At 41.0% G+C, this 17,728-nt stretch overlaps 1 protein-coding gene across 4 annotated transcripts in view; it reads right to left on the bottom strand.

Moving 5' to 3' along the window:
• The window catches only part of ASH2L (ASH2 like, histone lysine methyltransferase complex subunit), a 28,092-nt gene extending 10,830 nt beyond the window's left edge, over positions 1 to 17,262 (bottom strand). For 2 of the 4 annotated variants that reach the window (XM_035004035.1, XM_035004033.1), the window contains exons 1-10: positions 17,055 to 17,262; positions 16,326 to 16,392; positions 16,067 to 16,218; positions 12,337 to 12,425; positions 11,973 to 12,067; positions 8,379 to 8,474; positions 7,649 to 7,744; positions 6,211 to 6,286; positions 3,916 to 4,009; positions 2,967 to 3,184 (exon numbers count right to left, since the gene is read on the bottom strand). In XM_035004035.1, coding sequence (XP_034859926.1) covers positions 2,967 to 3,184; positions 3,916 to 4,009; positions 6,211 to 6,286; positions 7,649 to 7,744; positions 8,379 to 8,474; positions 11,973 to 12,067; positions 12,337 to 12,425; positions 16,067 to 16,218; positions 16,326 to 16,392; positions 17,055 to 17,242 — 1,171 coding nt within the window. In that variant the 5' untranslated portion in view covers positions 17,243 to 17,262. The other 2 variants (XM_035004034.1, XM_035004036.1) reach the window with 2 other exon arrangements.
• Between the last annotated feature and the right edge of the window lie 466 nt (positions 17,263 to 17,728).

Genomic DNA, 17,728 nt, shown 5'->3' on the forward strand with positions numbered 1-17,728 from the left:
GTTCTTTTTTTTCTCCTGGAATTATAACTGTTATGTATAGTGAAACAAGACAAGTCTCACTTCTTAAACCCTGAAGTCACTTATTTGGCCTTCCCTGCTATCAAAGTATGCTTGTCACTACCAGAAGTCAAACAATCCACATATAATGGACATTTACTTCACTTCCAAATGACCAGCATCAATGTAAGTGATAGTTTTTTTATTTGATTTTTTTAAAGTCATCTTTATACACAACGTGGGACTCGAACTCACAACCTGAAGATCAGGAGTCATAGGCTCTACCGACTGAGCCAGGCAGGTGCCCCTACAAGTGTTAGCTTTTAGCATTAAACCAAGAAATAATGGGCTTTCAAATGCAGTAAATATATTACCTATTTAGATCTAATTCAAAGAGACAACTAAAAGGCATATTTTAAACCATGGAAATATGAGTATGGACCAGATATTACATCATTAAGGAATTATTATTCATCTTAGTTAGGAATAATAATGGTATGATGGTTATATATACATATTTTAAAGATTTTATTTATTTATTTAAGACAGAGAACACGAGCAGGGGCAGAGGAGAGGGACAAGCAGACTCCCCACTGAGCAGGGAACCCAGCACAGGGCTCGATCCCAGGACCCCGGGATCATGACCTGAGCCGAAGGCAGATGCTTAACCGACTGAGCCACCCAGGTGCCCTGAGTTAACCTTTTTGTACAACTTTAACTTCTGGAACTCAACAGACCCTTCACGTACTCCCCTGAAACACACACACTCCCTCCCTCTCTCTCTTTCCCCCCAAGAGGGGGGAGAACCTAAAAATAGCATACAAACACTAACAAATGAACCTAACTATTATAAATGAGATACACAACCACCCTGAAGGAGGTGGGGAAGAAGAGAACTAATCTAACAGTAACCTAATGGGATACTGCAAGGCTAAAAGCCAAAGAGCTTGATGTAACTGCTGTAAGCTAGCTAGTGAAAGTTTCTCACAGGGGTCAGCAATTCTGAAACTTTATGTGCATATTAGAAATGAACAAATAAGAGAATACACCGTAGACAGAGCCAGGTTTCTCATTGTTGGAGAAAGAAGTGACAAATAAGGAAAGGCAGAGGGCTGGAACAAACCAGGAGTGTTTGACTGGAATCCAAGCTATCAGTGCAAACACAGTAGAACCCTGTGTATGTATGTGTCAGTTGGTATACATACAATCTCCTCCTTCTGGCCACTGAAGGAGTTTAAAAGAGACACCCAGTGAGCATACCTAACACTTAGGTCTTTATTTCTAAATCTCATTCTCCAATCAAAGGAACCAGGGCTCTTCGGAGAAGCAGTTGATACTTGGCCTAGGGCAGAGAAAATACAAGATAAGCCAGAACATTTTGTGATGCCAGAAAGTAAAGAAGTACTAAAAAAAAAAAAAAAAAAAGATGAGGCTTATCAAAAAAACACAGGAACTAACCTAAAGAAGCTCCCAATGGCCTAAGCTGGAATAATTTGAGCAACTAGACAAAGTATACCCCAATGGAATAAAATAAATATCTGAGTTCACACTGATATAAGCAAAAATCGATTAAATAATAAGTGGAGACGGGAAGAAAGAAAGAAAAAATCATCAGGCAAACACAAAACATTAATAATTGTTGCAGGGGCGCCTGGGTGACTCGGTCAACTGGGCATCTACCTTTGGCTCAGGTCATGATCTCGGGGTCCTGGGATCGAGTCCTGCGTCGGGCTCCCTGCTCAAGGCGGAGTCTGCTTCTCCCTCTCCCTCTGCCCTCCCCACTGCTTTGTGTTCTCTCTCAAAATCTTTTTTTTTTTTAAAGATTTTATTTATTTATTTGACAGAGAGAGAGACAGTGAGAGCAGGAACTCAAGCAGGGGGAGTGGGAGAGGGAGAAGCAGACTTCCTGCCGAGCAAGGAGCCCGATGTGGGACTCGATCCCAGGACCCTGGGATCATGACCTGAGTTGAAGGCAGACGCCTAACGACTGAGCCACCCAGGCACCCTCTCTCAAATACAATCTTAAAAAAAAAATTGTTGCAGAAAAGATCCACTGAAGGATACTAGAGCAAAACTTTATAAACAGGACATCTCCAAAGTTCAAAGCATCTTTCCTCGAGCTATTTATTAACTACAAAGGGAAAGACAGAGAAAGCCAGAGAAACCACCTTAACCAGATGATCATGGTCAACATGACCAGTAATAAGACATATCCACATCATGACTGCCATGAGATGTAATGAGGACTCATATGTCTTTGGTATTTTGCCAAAATATGCGTAGTATCAGTCTAATCATGAGAAAAAGTTAGACACTCACTGAGGAATATTCGACAGAATCCCTGATTAATACACTTAAATAGTCATGAAAGACACGCAAGGACTGAGGAACTGTTAAAGGCTGCAAAAGACTAAGGAGAAATAATGAAATGCAACGTGAGACCCTAGAGAAGAGGCATTAGTGGGGAACTGGCGAAATGTACATCAAGTCTTTTGTTTCATTAATAGCCTATTCCAATGTTAACTTCCTGGTTTTGATAACCCTACTATCAATTGTGTAAGATGTTAGCATTAGAAGCTTGGGAAGGGATATAGTAAAACTATTATTTTTATAACTTTAAGTTTAAAATTAGTTCAAAATAGGGGCACCTGGCTGGCTCAGTCGGTAGAGCATGCAACTCCTGATCTTGGGGTTGTAAGTTTGAGCCCCACGTTGGGTGTAGAGATTACTTAAAAAATAAAAATAAAGTAAGTTCGAAATAGAAAGTCTTAAAAACACACACACACACACGGCGAGAGCTTAATGGAAGAGACAAGGGGATTCTTTGTTGCACGTTCCTGCTGAGTCTAGTTATAACGGGTGGGGGGGGGGAGATGTTGACATGTATATCTAATTCTAGACTGGACAAAGGTGAAGACAGTATTCAAAGTAACATCTGGGTCCAACATGAACATTAATACCTTACATACCTCGATCATGTAGGGCTAACAAAACCCGTTCATACAAGCAGGCTCTGTAGAGGTCTCCAGGAATAGGTTTTCCTGCCCAGCAGTCAAGTTCAAGCTTCTCAGGGTCAGGGGCATGGGGATCAGGCTCAGCTAGAATATACCGATAGCCATCTTTGTTAAACGGGTGTTCCAAGGGGTAGCCATGAGGGGGAAGGCGCTGAGCAGAAAACAAAGGGTCACTGCAGAAAGGAAAAAATAAAATCAAGAAACTAAAACCCCCTCCAGCTCAAATGCCTTCAAATCTGTAAGGACCTCTGATTTAATTAGATTTCAACAGGAACACATGCAACTTCACAAATGCTTTTCATTGCTCAAATAGATGATCCTGCCCTCTGCAGGCAAAACAGGGGAATGAAACGGATTCATTTTTAAATTTGGTAAAGTGGTTTCAGTCAAATTACTCCGTAGTCTGTAGGACTATCTTTGAAATGGAGCCAGTACGTCATAGGGGGAAAAAAGGAGAAGGGGAACAAGGGCAATTTCCTTTAGTATATTAATTACTATAAACTAATGAAATGAAACTCAGAGATTTGAGCCCTTACTATCTTGCCAATCTAAATAAGAAAAAAACAGGATTTGCTGAACAAAGCAAAGGGAAACGGCCAGTGCTCAAGTTCAATACTGGGTCCACTCTCCCTCTCCTCCACCTCTCCTTTCTCAAGATGTCTTAACAGATTTTTACTCTCACAGGGTTGCCGCCCTGGGGCTGTTTTCACAAATCCGTAAAACAGGATTCCTCGCCGGAGATTATTTTACCCCTCAAAGTGCTCAAGATTTGAGAAAAATGGACAGGCTTTGTAATCTCAGACACCTGAGCTAGTGAAGAGTACAGCTCTTTTCCCTCTGATGGACTGTGCCAGCACCAAAGAATGGTCTAGCAGTGGTGAGTGGGAGTGGGTGTTCTGCCCACCTCCGGGCCTTCTTGGTGGTCCCGGTGGTCCCTCCATCCTGCTGCTTGCGCTTGGCTCCTCTTCCTTTTCCACTGCTTCCTGCTGCAATTCCCCCTTTGAAAAGAAGGCAGATCACTCTCAATGAGCTGTGATAGAAGCTTCACGTGGATATGGAAATTGCACGGCGACTAGCACTCCTGACGTGCATTTGTGTAACACCACACACAGGAGGATTTCCTTCCTGAGAGCGTATTGGATCTCACCCTGCTTCTGAAAGAGTCGGCTGAGCGTCTCCCAGCTCAGAACACTGGGTTCTGGCAGTAAGCTCAAAGGAACCTAGCACTAATGACGCCTATGTTACGTTTTCAACCTTCCTTTCTTAATGAACCGCAACGACTAGTACACTTTCTGAGGATGTGACACAAATGCATTTTCACTCATTCAGATTCCAAATACCCACATCTAAAAACAATCGCAAGGATAAAATTTTTTTCCACCCAAATCAATACAAACATCCACAAAGAATATCCTCACTATAAGTAGATGTTCACTCGCTTGAACTATGCATGATATAGTCCATAACATTATAAAGGCACAATTATCTGCTAAAGCACTTAACTGGAAGATCCAACAAGACAAAGGTACATAAAACATAGAAAACAGAAACAGAAATACTAAAAAGGTGTTTCTCTCCAGTGCTACTAGGTATCCACTCTGGTTGTGCATGACACAAGTAGAAAGGCTTTAAATTTAGTAGGCAACTTTTACAATTATTAAGATCGTGCCAATGCATAAAATTCAGGTTAGACTAATCTAGCTTGTGGAATTAAGAGCAAATATCAATCGACAATTTACTTATGTTATACAAAAAATAATTTAGCTACATACTAAGCCACAAGGAATACTACCTAGTGATTTCTGAAATAGGTACTTTGAAATTTTTGTCCAGTTCCGTCTTTCCTCTCAATTTGTTTTTCTGTCCGCCAGAAAATGTCCCTGAACTGCAGGAAAACACCTTTATGGAAACAACTGCATAGAATACTGTATCTTAATTTGGGGCAAGCTTGGAAATTATCAGCAGTTCTGCTGCAATGAAAAGGATCAAGACATTGAGAGCAGGTCATATTCTGCACATACAGGACCAGATTTATGCAGAACTACCTTTTATGAACATAGCAGGTATCAGTCCTGTTTTTCATAAAAAGGTTTAATGTTAAACTGTTGTAACATCCATTATCTCTAGCTTGAGTTACCTAAAAAAATTATTAATTTTTCATTGTTATTGTATTTTAATTACTTTAAGAGAGAAGCTGGAATAAAACAAGTAATACTAAGGGGACTGCTGGCCATGTTAGGCAGAATATGACAACGGATAAGCTTTGAATTTACTAACATTCAACTGGAACTACAGTTTCATAGCAAGTGCTATTGCCACCATTTTCACGATGCTTTAAAATTTTAATTTAGTTTTAGCTTCTACCACAACTCAGCAAAAAGCATTTTCCAAACCACATAATACTTAAGTCTGAGAGGCTGAAAGAAGACAGAGGAGGAATTCACCTCCAAAAGAGGCTCCACCTGTAAGAACAGAAGTGGCACCATGTATTTGTCAAATTGTAACAATTAAAATGGGAAAAAATGGTGTAAAAAGAGAAATAATACACTTAGCTATTTCCAACCCATCTGAGAATATTAGTAACAGTAGAAATGATTACGTATTTAAGATGTTACCACTCCATAGGACAAGTTAATGACACCATGTGTTAGAGGAATAGCTAGCTACCTCCCAGCTACCCCAACTTTCATTAGATTACCATTAGTACTGAAGGCCATTCCTGTCATTAGGTGGGTTACCGACAGAAACACATCTATAGCGGGTAATCAGTACAGATTGCTGTCATGGGAATAAGCTAGTTTCAGGGCAAGAAAAATTAGAAAGACTGGCATAGGAACTCCATTAAATAACAGCTGAATTAGGAGTAAGAGCGGAGAGCTGAATCTACAGTAGGTGTTAAGTGATGAGGATACAGACATACAGACAGGGAGTCTAAGATAAACACAGTAAATCTGACCTTAAACCTGTACCTTGTTTTATGCTACATCTGTTTCACTTGAGACCAAACTGTGGTAAAGGGACAAAAAGTTCTCCACTACCACCTGTCAAATCTTTGGCTAGCTTCCAAAAACTGAGTTCTGTACTTTAAAGCCTCTGTAAATATCCAGTTGAGAGTCAACCCAAAGGATGCCCAATTCTAGGCATATTTGGATTCAATAGCTTAACAAATATTTCATCAAGGAGACATTTAAACACTTACCATTTAGATTCCCACTTGTAGACACAGCACTGCTTTGTTTTTGGTTGTCATAAGCAGGACCAATGTTACTAAGATCCTAGAGGGAAAAATATATTCAATTACAAAGGAAGGCTATATAATCAAAGCATTCTGGCAATGCTCAAAAAACCAAGAAATTCTAATAGAATGTGAATCAAAACTGACAACCCTAGGGAGTCTGCAATTTACAGGGTCCCAAACTTGGATGCTACAGAGATCAGCAAGTAACATGTGTGGGACAAGTGTAAGGATCAAAGTGGTTGAGAACGAATTGGGGGTGGGGTGGTGGAGGGGGCAAAGGCAAACAGGAGTGCCTAAGCCCCATTTTCTCAGCTACCCGTGGGAACTCAGGCCCATTGTAATCAGATCTTCTCATTTTAGAAGAAAAGACAGAAATCTGAATTTCTAAAACCGGTATATTAAGTTAACAAATGCTTGACTCATCTACCCTAAGAAAACTCTGGCTAACCTGATTGATTTATGAACCTGTTTTGCAGAAGCTGACTGACCAAGGACAAGACTAGCTAAGACTGGAATAGGGAATTCCTGCAACTTTGCAGAAGGGACCAAGAGTAAACAAAAGACAAAACACTACCCCCCCCAGAATCCCCCCCACTCCATCATCCTTATGCTGCCATTTTGAGCACTGTCCCATAAAGAGGCTTGATCCTTAAATGCGCATCTCTTTTTGTCCCTATATCCAATCAGCATATTCCATTCAACCTACACACCACCCCATGACATCCTGTCTCCTTATGGTTAAATACACCCAACCCCTATCCTTTGAGAAGGTGGATTTGAGCAATTTTCTCCCATCTTCTTGCTTGGAACCCTGCAATATAACCCTTTTTCTCTGCTACAAAACTGTTGTCAGTGTTTGGCTTACTGTGCATCATTGGGCAATGGACCCTTGTACAGTAACATTTCTATGTGAAACCTTGAATTTTCAATGCTGGCAGATCAAACATTTTAAGGCAAAGCTAAAAGCTCTGGCCTCCTAACATGCCAAATGTAACCCCTGCCATAAACAAAGAGAGTGGAAATTTTCTTTTTCGTCCTTTTATGCTAGATACACAACACAAATTCTAATTCACAACAAATTTTTTTTCATAGTAACAAATGTTTTTAAGAGTAAACTTTGAAAAATGAGAAATAACTTGGCACAGCCTATTTATGTTATAAGGGAGGAAATTAAAGTTAAAAAAGATAAAAAGGATATGCACAGAGTTATAACATTAAGGGGAAGAGCCAGAACTAAAACGCTAGTCTCCTGGTTTAAGGTGAGGGCTCTTTGCACACACAGCAGAAACACTTTACCTGCAGCCCACCATGTTAGAGGTCTGTAATGGCAGGGGCAAATAGACAAATGTTAACAAAACCTGATTCTCGGGCTCTAAATCAAAAGGGGAGTACAAAATACCTGATCCAAAAGTCCAAATTTGGGGTAATCTTCTTCTGGGTCCTTACTCCCAGGATCAGGATGCTCCTTTACTAAGAACACATCTCTTTCTTTACTCTAAAAGGAAGCAGTATTTTAGTGTTACTGGAAATTTTATACTTCAAAGTAGTACTGAATGGATGATCAACCAGCAACTCCAATTCCTAAGTGTAATCTCCCAAAATGATAGTATTGCTTTTCCCTCTGATTAGAAAATTAATACATGACCATCCAAAAATTCAAACAGAGAAACTTGAAAAAATGAGAGCCAAAGTCCTTCGGAATCCTCACCTATCCCTCCACCTCACAGAGATAAGCACTGTTAACAGCTTGCTGTTGGCTTCTCCCCAGGTGCTCTCTTTAATTCTAAGGACAATAATGTTTAGAACAGTGTTATTTGTTTTTGTTTTTAAAGCAAAGGAAAAAATAGTCTGCAATGTCAATATAAAATTATACTTGCAAAAGTACAGTGGACAAAGGTATCAGTGTCGTGTATAAAACAACCAGGGTGATATTCACTTTAGACACAATTTGTGACGTGTGAAACCTGTTAAAATTTACAATTAGTGATACCTTACTCTCCAAGATTTAAAACTAAGTTGTTCTCATTTTCTTAGTCATCACATTATTTCAGTGAGACTAAAACAAATTTAATTCTTACAAAGAACACTGACTTTCGAAATGTCGAGTCTAATCATTTTAGTCTACTCACCATTGTTTTAACAATGTTATTTGGCCAAGTCATTTTCCCAGGTCTCTGTCTGGTCGTCATGCACTCCCAGTATTTATCAATAAATGGTATGATATCCTAATTTTTAAAACAAAATATATTAAGATTTCTATAGTTGCTTTCAAAGTTATACTCACAAAAAAGGAAAGAAAACTGCAGCATTTTCAAAGACCTTGTCAGAATTGAGAGAAAAATCCATGTTTAGTCTTTTCACGATTAAACAAACATGTAATTGCATGCAAACAACATATAGACTGTGAGGAATTTCAAATAAATATATACAAATCTTAGCTACATAAAGCTTACAATCCAGTTGGAGGGAAAGATCTACCCCATTCTTTTGGGTGCCATTTGGAAAATACTCCTAAATCATTCTCTCCTGAGTTCCTATTTCTACCTGCTTCCAACATCCCTTTGTGGACACCCCACAGGCACCTCAAACTTCTTGTAAGAAAATTAAACTTTGGGGGCGCCTGGGTGGCTCAGTTAGTTAAGCATCTGACTCTTGGTTTTGGCTCAGGTCATGATCTCAGGGTCATAAGACTGAGCCCCGCATCCAGATCCAGGGTGTAGAGCCTGCTTAAGATTCTCTCTCTCCCTCTTCTTCTGCATTTCACCCGCACCCTCTAAAAACAAAACAACACAAAAAAACTAAACTTTGTATCCTACCTCACAAACCTGCTCTGCCGATTTCTATTCTTGCTCTTAATGCTCAGAATCACCTATCACCTAGAACCACAAGCCAGAAACCATGGAGTCATCTTTGATTCTTCTCTTGTGTATGACTTTCACATCTAAACCAACACCAAATGAATTTTCAGATTTCAGAAATTTCTCACCAATCCGGCCTCCTCTCAATTCCTGCTGCTTTGATTGTGGTCCTTGCCAGTTCTTGCTGGTGTGACTAAAAATATATCTGAGTTTGATCTTCTGACAACAACCTTCCCCTACTCTCACCATTCTTCCCAAGTCCACCAGAGTCAGAGTCTACCACTAATACCTTCCACTAGTTAGTTCCAGAAAACCAAATCTTTACCAAAAGGAACCAGGGTTGGGGCGCCTGGCTGGCTCAGTCAGTAGAGTGTGTGGCTCTTGATCTTGGGATTGTAATTTCAAGGCCCATATGTTTGGTGTAGAGATTACTTAAAAATAGTATCTTTAAAATAAATAAACAAACAAACAATAAAATAAAAGGAACGAGGGTTGAATCGGGGAAAGTTGAAAAGAAGTCTGGAATATTCTGTTGTTCCAGAAAGTAAGGAAGAGTTCAAAAACTGATAGGGACATATCACAAAGTATCAGGAGTCAGCCTAAATGGGGCTACACTGGTCAAATCTGAGCACCAGACATCAGAAATCCAGTAACAGACTATAAAAATCCACAAATCCGCAGGGATACTTAAAAAAAGTATGGACAGAAAGGAAAACCCCTTTTCACAGAAGAACTGCAAGCAATAAATGTATTCTTTTTCACAATGATTACTCTATTAACCTGATTCAGGCTAGGATAATCAGTGGTTGCTAAAACCACTGCTTGAAAGGGTTTGAACAAGACAGTCACACAATCTCAATGCATCACCCACAGACTGCTTAATAATTACAAAGAGAATATGTCTGTCCCCTTACAATGGATAAATCTGGTGATACCTCCTCTTTACCCAAGCAAATTTAGGACTACTAATAATAAAACAAACTAATATTTTATGCCTCCTGATGTGATACAAGAAAAATATACACTATCTACATAATATTCTTGCCCAAAATGTTTAAGTTGGTTAAGCATCTGACTCTTGATTTTGGCTTAGGTGACGATCTCAGGGTTGTGAGATCAGGCATCGGGCTCTGCACTGGTGTGGAGTCTGCTTGAGAGTCTTTCTCTCCCTCTCCTGCTGCCCCTCTGCCCCTCCTCTCCCCTCCCTCTCTAAAAAAAAAAAAAAAGTTTAACCTGAGCTCAATCATGAGGAAACAATCAGATAAATGCAAATTGAGGAGGATCATGCCAAACAACTGTCTAGGCTCCTCAAAATTTTTAAAGTCACAGCACACCGCAGCGCCTGGCTGGCTCAAGTCAGAGGAGTATGCAACTCTTAATCTTGGGGTCATGAGCTGGAGCCCCACGATGGGTGTAGAGATTACTTAAATAAACAAACAAATGTATGCCATAGCAGACCAAAAAAAAAAAAAAGTAAAATAAGTTCAGGAACTGTTTTAGATTAAAGACAAAAAAGACATTACACGGACACCTGGCTGGCTCAGTGGGGAAAGCATGCGACTCCTGATCTCAGGGTTTTGAGAAAGAGAAAGAGAGAGAGAGAGAGAGAGAGAGAGACATTACAACTAAATGTAATGTGTATCCTTGCCTGGATCCTGGATGGAGGAAAAAGCTATGAAGGATATTAAGAATAACAGTGAGAAAATATAGCTATATACTTTATATAAAAAATAAAATCTGCATATATTAGACAGTAGTATACATCAACATTAAATTTTCTGAGTATGATCACTGTATTGTGGTTATGAGAGAATACTGGGTATAGTGTTCAATTCAGTCTCATATAGCTTAGGGAGAAAAAACAGACACTGGGTGATAAAGCAAATGCAATAAAATATTAACAACTGGCAAATTTAGGTCAAGAATAAACAGATGTTCACTGTACTATCCGAATTTTTCTATTATGTTTGAAAAATTCAAAATAATAATTTGGGGGAAAAAATAAGAAAAAAATCAAATCTGATCACAGCACACCTCTAATGCAGGAATAAAAAGAAGGTGAGGGGGCCGTCTGCTGACTACTCCAGCCTGCAGGATTAAGTCCTAACTTCTATTCAGTAGAAAATCCCTTGCAGCTCTGATCCCAACTATATTGGTCTCACCAGACACCCCATACCAGTGTCTTTCAAACTGTAGATCGCAATTAGTAGGTTATAAAATCAATTTTGTAGGTCAAAACTAGCACTGACTAAAATAGAAAATAACAGAGTACAGAGGGAAAGATCCGAGAGTAAGCACTGGTGAAATTTTTGTTTCAGTTTTAAATGAAAGTGGGTAGGTATAAATGTACGCTAGACATAATGTAAACTCCACTGTTTTAAAATTTACTTCATTTTCTTACCATGAATCACAGTAGGAAAGACTCATGGATGGGCTAATCATCTAATTTTGATTCCTGACTTTGGTCATGTGGTTTTGCAGTTTAATAATGAAGGATAATTCGTTTAAATAAGCCCATCCCCTTCCCTCTGACAAAAGCTGTAATAATCATCTGTAAATATAGCTAAACTGAGCTGCTGAGAAGGTCCACCTCAAGATCTGATTAATTGTGGGACAGTTGTTTGCTTCTCTATAAAGCCAACCAAAACTATTTAAGGATTCATCCAACTAACAGCTAAGCCAAGTGACATACTATGCACATTCAAGAAGTTAGTAAATCACATGAAATAAGTAACACGTAACAACTGAATCTATAGTCATATATTCATAAAAATTGGGGGGAAAGTATTTATTGTTGAAAAGTATATTTTAAAAGCTCCACCTGATTCTTGGGCATAATTGCAATTACATTAATTTCTTCTCTACCTTATCTTTGGAGAACATGGTTTTCGGATGTTCATCCTGTGTTCGGGACTGCCATGTTAGATTGGCCAAAGCACTAAGGCACATTTCCTTCAAGTCTAGCGAAAACAAAAACAAAAAGTTATCTGTAGTATTATACCCCTATTACCAAAAGAATATTCAACTAGGTGGTCCACAAACTAACAATTACAGCAGCAAAAAGTAGAGTCATCATTGATCTGAAATGGATAATAGCCATTATTCAGAGCTAAACCCGAACTTCTACCAGCTACCAGGAAGAGTTTTCCTGATTCTGCTACGTCCAAGTCCCTTTTCTTTTGCAGCTAACCAGAGGACAATTTTGCAGCACTCCATAGTTTGTTCTTACTTGCTTGCTTCCGGAGGAAATAGGTATTCCCACTATGATGGCACACATTGCAGTGAAAACTATAGTTGGTCATGAAAGGTAGACAGGATCTGCAGAACAGCCAGATTAAACAGATTAGTGAACTTCTCAACACATATTTCTTTATGAGAAGTAAATCAACGGAATCAACAAGGATCCTTTGCCCACAGTGAAAGTAAGGTAAAAAATGTCAATATAGTAATATACTATTAAAACTTAAAATGGTCGTCAAAACCAAAACAGGGCTTGTATTTTTACAAATACCTGGATTTTTCTAAAAAGGTTTTATCTGGGGGCACCTGGGTGGCTCAGACGGTTAAGTGTCTGCCTTCAGCTCAGGTCATGATCCCGGGGTCCTGGGATTGAGTCCCGCATCGGGCTCCCTGCTCAGTGGGGAGCCTGCTTCTCCCTCTGCCTCTCTCCCTCTCATGAATAAATAAAATCTTAAAAAAAAAAAAAAAAAAAAAAAAGGTTTTATTTCTCAGAGACAGAGTGTGCATGCACGCACAAGCAGGGGGAGCTGCAGGCAGAGGGAGAAGCAGGCTCTCCGCTGAGCAAGGAGCCCAATGCAGGACTCGATCCCAGGACCCTGGGAACATGATCTGAGCTAAAGACAGACACTTAACCAACTGAGCCACCCAGGTGTCCCTACCTGGATTTTTCTGTTACAAAAATTTAATAAGACATTATCTACCATAGCAGATAATTCAGCACCAGGAAAGGTCTCACTGGGACCTTGTCCAAGCTATTTTATTATAGTATTTGAGCACCTAAAAAAAGTATGCCAGGCCAGTTGTGGAAGAAGGCAAAGCAGCCTCTTTATTTATTTATTTATTTATTTATTAAGATTTTATTTATTTATTTGACAGAGAGAGACACAGCGAGAGAGGGAACACAAGCAGGGGGAGTGGGAGAGGGAGAAGCAGGCTCCCCACAGAGTGGGGAGACCGATGTGGGACTCGATCCCAGGACCCTGGGATCATGACCTGAGCCGAAGGCAGTCGCTTAACCGACTGAGCCACCCAGGCGCCCAAAGCAGCCTCTTTAAATATATTTATATTTAAATATTTGTATGCAAATTATATTTAAATACAGTTTTATAAATGTCTGTACATAAATTATATTTAAATACCTAAATATTTATTTAAAGTGCCAATAACACTGTTGGAAAGGGCAAACAGACACTATGACAAGATTAATTAAAAATGTAAATAATTGTGTGGTGCCTGGGTAACTCATTAGGTTGGGCGTCCAACTCTTGATTTTGGCTCAGGTCCTGATCTCGGGGTCGGGAGATCGAGCCCTGCATTGGGCTCATGCTGAGTGTAGAGTCTGCTTGAGATTCTCTCCCCTCCACCCTCTCCCTCAGCCCCTCCCCACGGCTCTCTCTCTCTACAATAAATAAACAAAATCTTTTTAAAAATGTACATCATTATTCAGGAAAACACGCAAGTCATCACCAAAGGAATTCTACAGATGACAATTAGTCTATAAGAGCTTTAAGGATCCAAGTAGCAACTTCACATTTAAGAGTTAGAAAAGATTTTTGGAGGACATTAAGTTATGAACTGGATTTGGGAAGATGAGTCAGTTTTCTTTTCTCTAGGTGAACTATGTATAGAGATGAGAAAGGGAGCAACTAGGGGGCAGAGGGGCAAACTGCTGTAAACAAATTTGTCCCAGAGAGGGGATCTGTCAGGGATATGGTTAAAAAAAAAAAAAAAAAAAAAAAGTAAGGCTTGAAAGGTAAGAAGTGCAAGGAGCCAGGTAGAGTTGGATTTTTTTCTGTGGGGAATGGGAACTCCTTGAAGGGGAAGTGACATGGTTAAAATTTAAGTTTCATGACAGGATGGGTCTGAAGGAAGAGATTAGAAAAAGCAAATGTATGTAAGATGCTTTTTTGGCCGTTCCAGAAGGTAAAGGCCTCGGCCTCACCTAGGGTGAAATTAATAAACGAAAGGACAAGACTGTACAAAGAAGAGAAAAAATTGGAAAAGCTTGGTGACTAAGGGGGGGTGGTGGGCGGAAGTGAAAGGATTCTAACTACTAAGGGTGACTGTATCACAAAGATGAAATCTTCTAAAAGGGGAGTTTGGGGGCAAGAGAAGACTTGTCTGTTTAGAGGCAGAGAGAAAGATGCCAATGGAGGGAGAGATTTAAAAAAATGGCGGATGCTGAGGGAACCAATGCACTGGAGAAGGAGGTGGGTGGAGATTGCACCCAACGATTGGAAAAGTAGAGTACAGAGAGACCTTAGTCTTAAAAAGGAGAAAGTAACAGAAAAATACAAGACTGGTTCAAGTTGTAAGAGAAGAAATCAAAATAAAAGCAAGTTTATCTTGGACTCAGCTGAAACTTGCTTAAGGTATCCTCAAAGAGAAGCTTCCCGGTGTGTGTCTATTGCCACCATTCAATAAATTAAGAAACGTTCTTGTGAATGTTAAGATTGAATTCCCTTGCCTTTACCTTGCTCTCGAAACCTTTCTGTTCAACAGCCCGCTGTGATAAAATCACCTACAGAGAGCAAAGCCTCAAACTAGTGATATGTAGGTAGTTGTTATTTAATTCAAATACAATCAGGTGTTTACAGCAACCTTTTTCCCACCCTGCTAGCTCGCTTCCTCCATCTCAGCTGTGAAAGATAATCTGTCCCACCTAGTTGGGCTTTAGGTGTAACTTCTCAAATTCAGGTACAAACTGTTCCTACCAAAACTCCAAACTGTGCTTTGATTCTTCCTTAGATCACCCCAAGTTATCTCTCCGGTAAATTTCCGAGGCTCTGTCTATCCAAATAAACTCTCCTTGGCCAAAGGTGCCCGATTTTAGGTCTTGTCTAAGTGACCAGCTTTGCTTATCTTGTATATTTTCCCTACAGATCCTTCTACTAAGATCAATTCTTTCTTCCAGATCCTTCAGTATTTTTTTTCTTTTTTAAATGTTCTACCTTAGGTCACCAGTCACATGTTAATTAAACATTAGCATTTCTAAAACCCACTATAACTTTTTAACTAGAAAGCATAAAATTATAAAGGAAGGTATTTCCTCGCAAACCCACCCAATGAGGAAGAATTTCAGAATTAATAATGCAGACTTGAAACAATCTAAGGAACACCAGAGAGCCAGCAGTATAATTATTTCCATAGACAGTGAGTCAATATCGAGCCCTTGCTAGCTGTTGACTGAATCCCTACAATAAAGCAAAAAGCCTTTTATTCTCAATCAATCCTAAAATGATTTTGATTCATTAGAAGAGGAAGACTGGAAATATGCTGAGTGAACACAGGATACTTACTTAAAGGGAGTGAGTTAGAAGCCAAAAGGAAAAAGAATGGCTCAAGCCTGAAGAGGCACTGGTCATCTCAAATTTTTGACAGCAGCGTTTGTCTACCATAGACACCAACCCTTACCCCCAAATCCGTAACACCCAATACAACATTTAAGTGATACTGTCCCATATTTGTTTATACAGTGCTTCATAACTGCACAGTTTTGTTTCCCAACCAGATTGTAAGCTCAAAACAAGCTCAATAGGTAGAAAGCACGCTCAGCTTATTAAAACAATTTCTGATTCAAATCCTACTACTCACTGAACAGGGGTTAGAAGACAGGAAATAATATGCTTTTATATTTGCCCACAAACTATTATTCAGCTGTTGAACATGTTGAGATTTATTTTACAAGGCGATTCGTAGAGACTACAAAAAATACTCACGAGGTATCTATGCCAAACGTGTCGGCTGTGAACCATTTCGTACATATCCCACATTGCAGCTCTACCTCTCCCAACTGTCGGCCATTCTCTTCATCCACCGAGCCAGCCTGAGTATCCATCACCTCTGAAGTATCCCCAGCACCTTCCTGCGTCCACAGAGCAATTAGAAAATCCAGTCAGTTGACCCAATTGTATTTCTGACTCACTTAGAAGTTTAAAACCTATTTTGCCTTGCATACATCCAAAAAGAAATACTTACTAGTGTATCTTTTCCATTAGAGGATTCTGTCTCCAAACCACCACCTACGTCGACTGAATTTGCATCCCTACAAGATAATGGAAGCACTCAAGTAAGAATTTTCAAGAGAAACAAACCTCAAAATGCCTATGCCCAAAGATAATGATCAAAGTCCAGCTGAACTTCACACTCTTACAGCTTTTTCAACTAAGCCTGTTCTCAGTCTGGATGCCCCGGGGTAGGAAGAACATGGCCTAGACAGACGCAGGCCCATGGGGCATAGGGAAGCCTAATCGGCCCTTACAGACAAAACTACATGGGATGGAATTGGTCCTGGGGAAGGTTCGCAGGGACGCAGCTCTCCCACTGTTTTCAGAGGAACCGTTACTTCTTCCAGTCCGGCAACGCAAAGTGGTTTCTTCTCTGAGATATTTGAGGGGTGTCTGCTAGAAGAGAGAGCTTCGAGCCCCCTGTTAGGATGCAAAAGCAGGAGAGAGAACAAGAACCTCGACTCTCACAGACCGCGAAAGGTGCGGAAAGGGGCGTAGTTTCAGATACAGTTCAGAGGGGAGGGCCAAGGGGACGGGCCCAGCGGCGGGCGGGACTACAGTCCTGGAGGGGGCAGGGCGAGCCGTTGGCTGCAGGGCCTAGGTTCGGAGGGGGCGGGCAGGAGGGTTCCCAGGAGCCGCGGGATTCCAAGAAGGGAGGGCCTCCCTTCCTGTGTCCTCCTCGGGCTACAGGACGTCTTACCCGCTTTCTGCCTCTCCAGAACCGGGTTCCGCTGCTGGAGCAACAGATGTCCCCTCTCCAGCCGGGGCAGTTGCCACCGCTACCACCGGTTTTGTCTCCCCTTCTTCCGCCGCTGTTGCATTTGCGGCCGCGGCTGGGCCGGGTCCTGCATCCACTCCGGGTCCGGGTCCGGTTCCCGCCGCCGCCATCACTGCCGCCTCCCAGAGTTCTCGCGAGAATACTATCTCCGTCTCGCGTGAGTTGCTGACTGGCTTTGTAATCTTCAAACAGTAAAGGCCCTTGATGGGTCCACAGCCTGCCTGAGGAACGGGCACTCCCAGCCCACTTTAAGGTGGGGCGGGCAGACCGAGGCGGGCGGGGTCTCTGGGTTTGGACTGCTCCGGGCTGCTCCGGGTGAAGGCGCTGGAGGCAAGAATACTAGTTGGCTTTTCTCTAGGGCTTACTGCATTTCAGGGCTGGACACTGCGTTTTCGTGGCCAACACTGGAAATCACCGCGCAGACGAGGCGCCTTGAGAGCGCTGGGTGCCTACGGACTCTGAAGGCTGTGGTGTGCGGCAAACATTCCTCACCGTGAAATGTGGGAGACTTCTGCAAACGCTAGCTAGCACTCACTGCCCCGCCCCAGAAGCAGTTCGCTCTACAGCCCTCGAGATCTGCCACTTAGAGCACGTTT

Source organism: Mirounga leonina, unplaced genomic scaffold, assembly GCF_011800145.1.
Source record: "Mirounga leonina isolate KUSES-001 unplaced genomic scaffold, KU_Mleo_1.0 Mir_128, whole genome shotgun sequence".
NCBI classification, from domain to species: Eukaryota; Metazoa; Chordata; class Mammalia; order Carnivora; family Phocidae; genus Mirounga; species Mirounga leonina.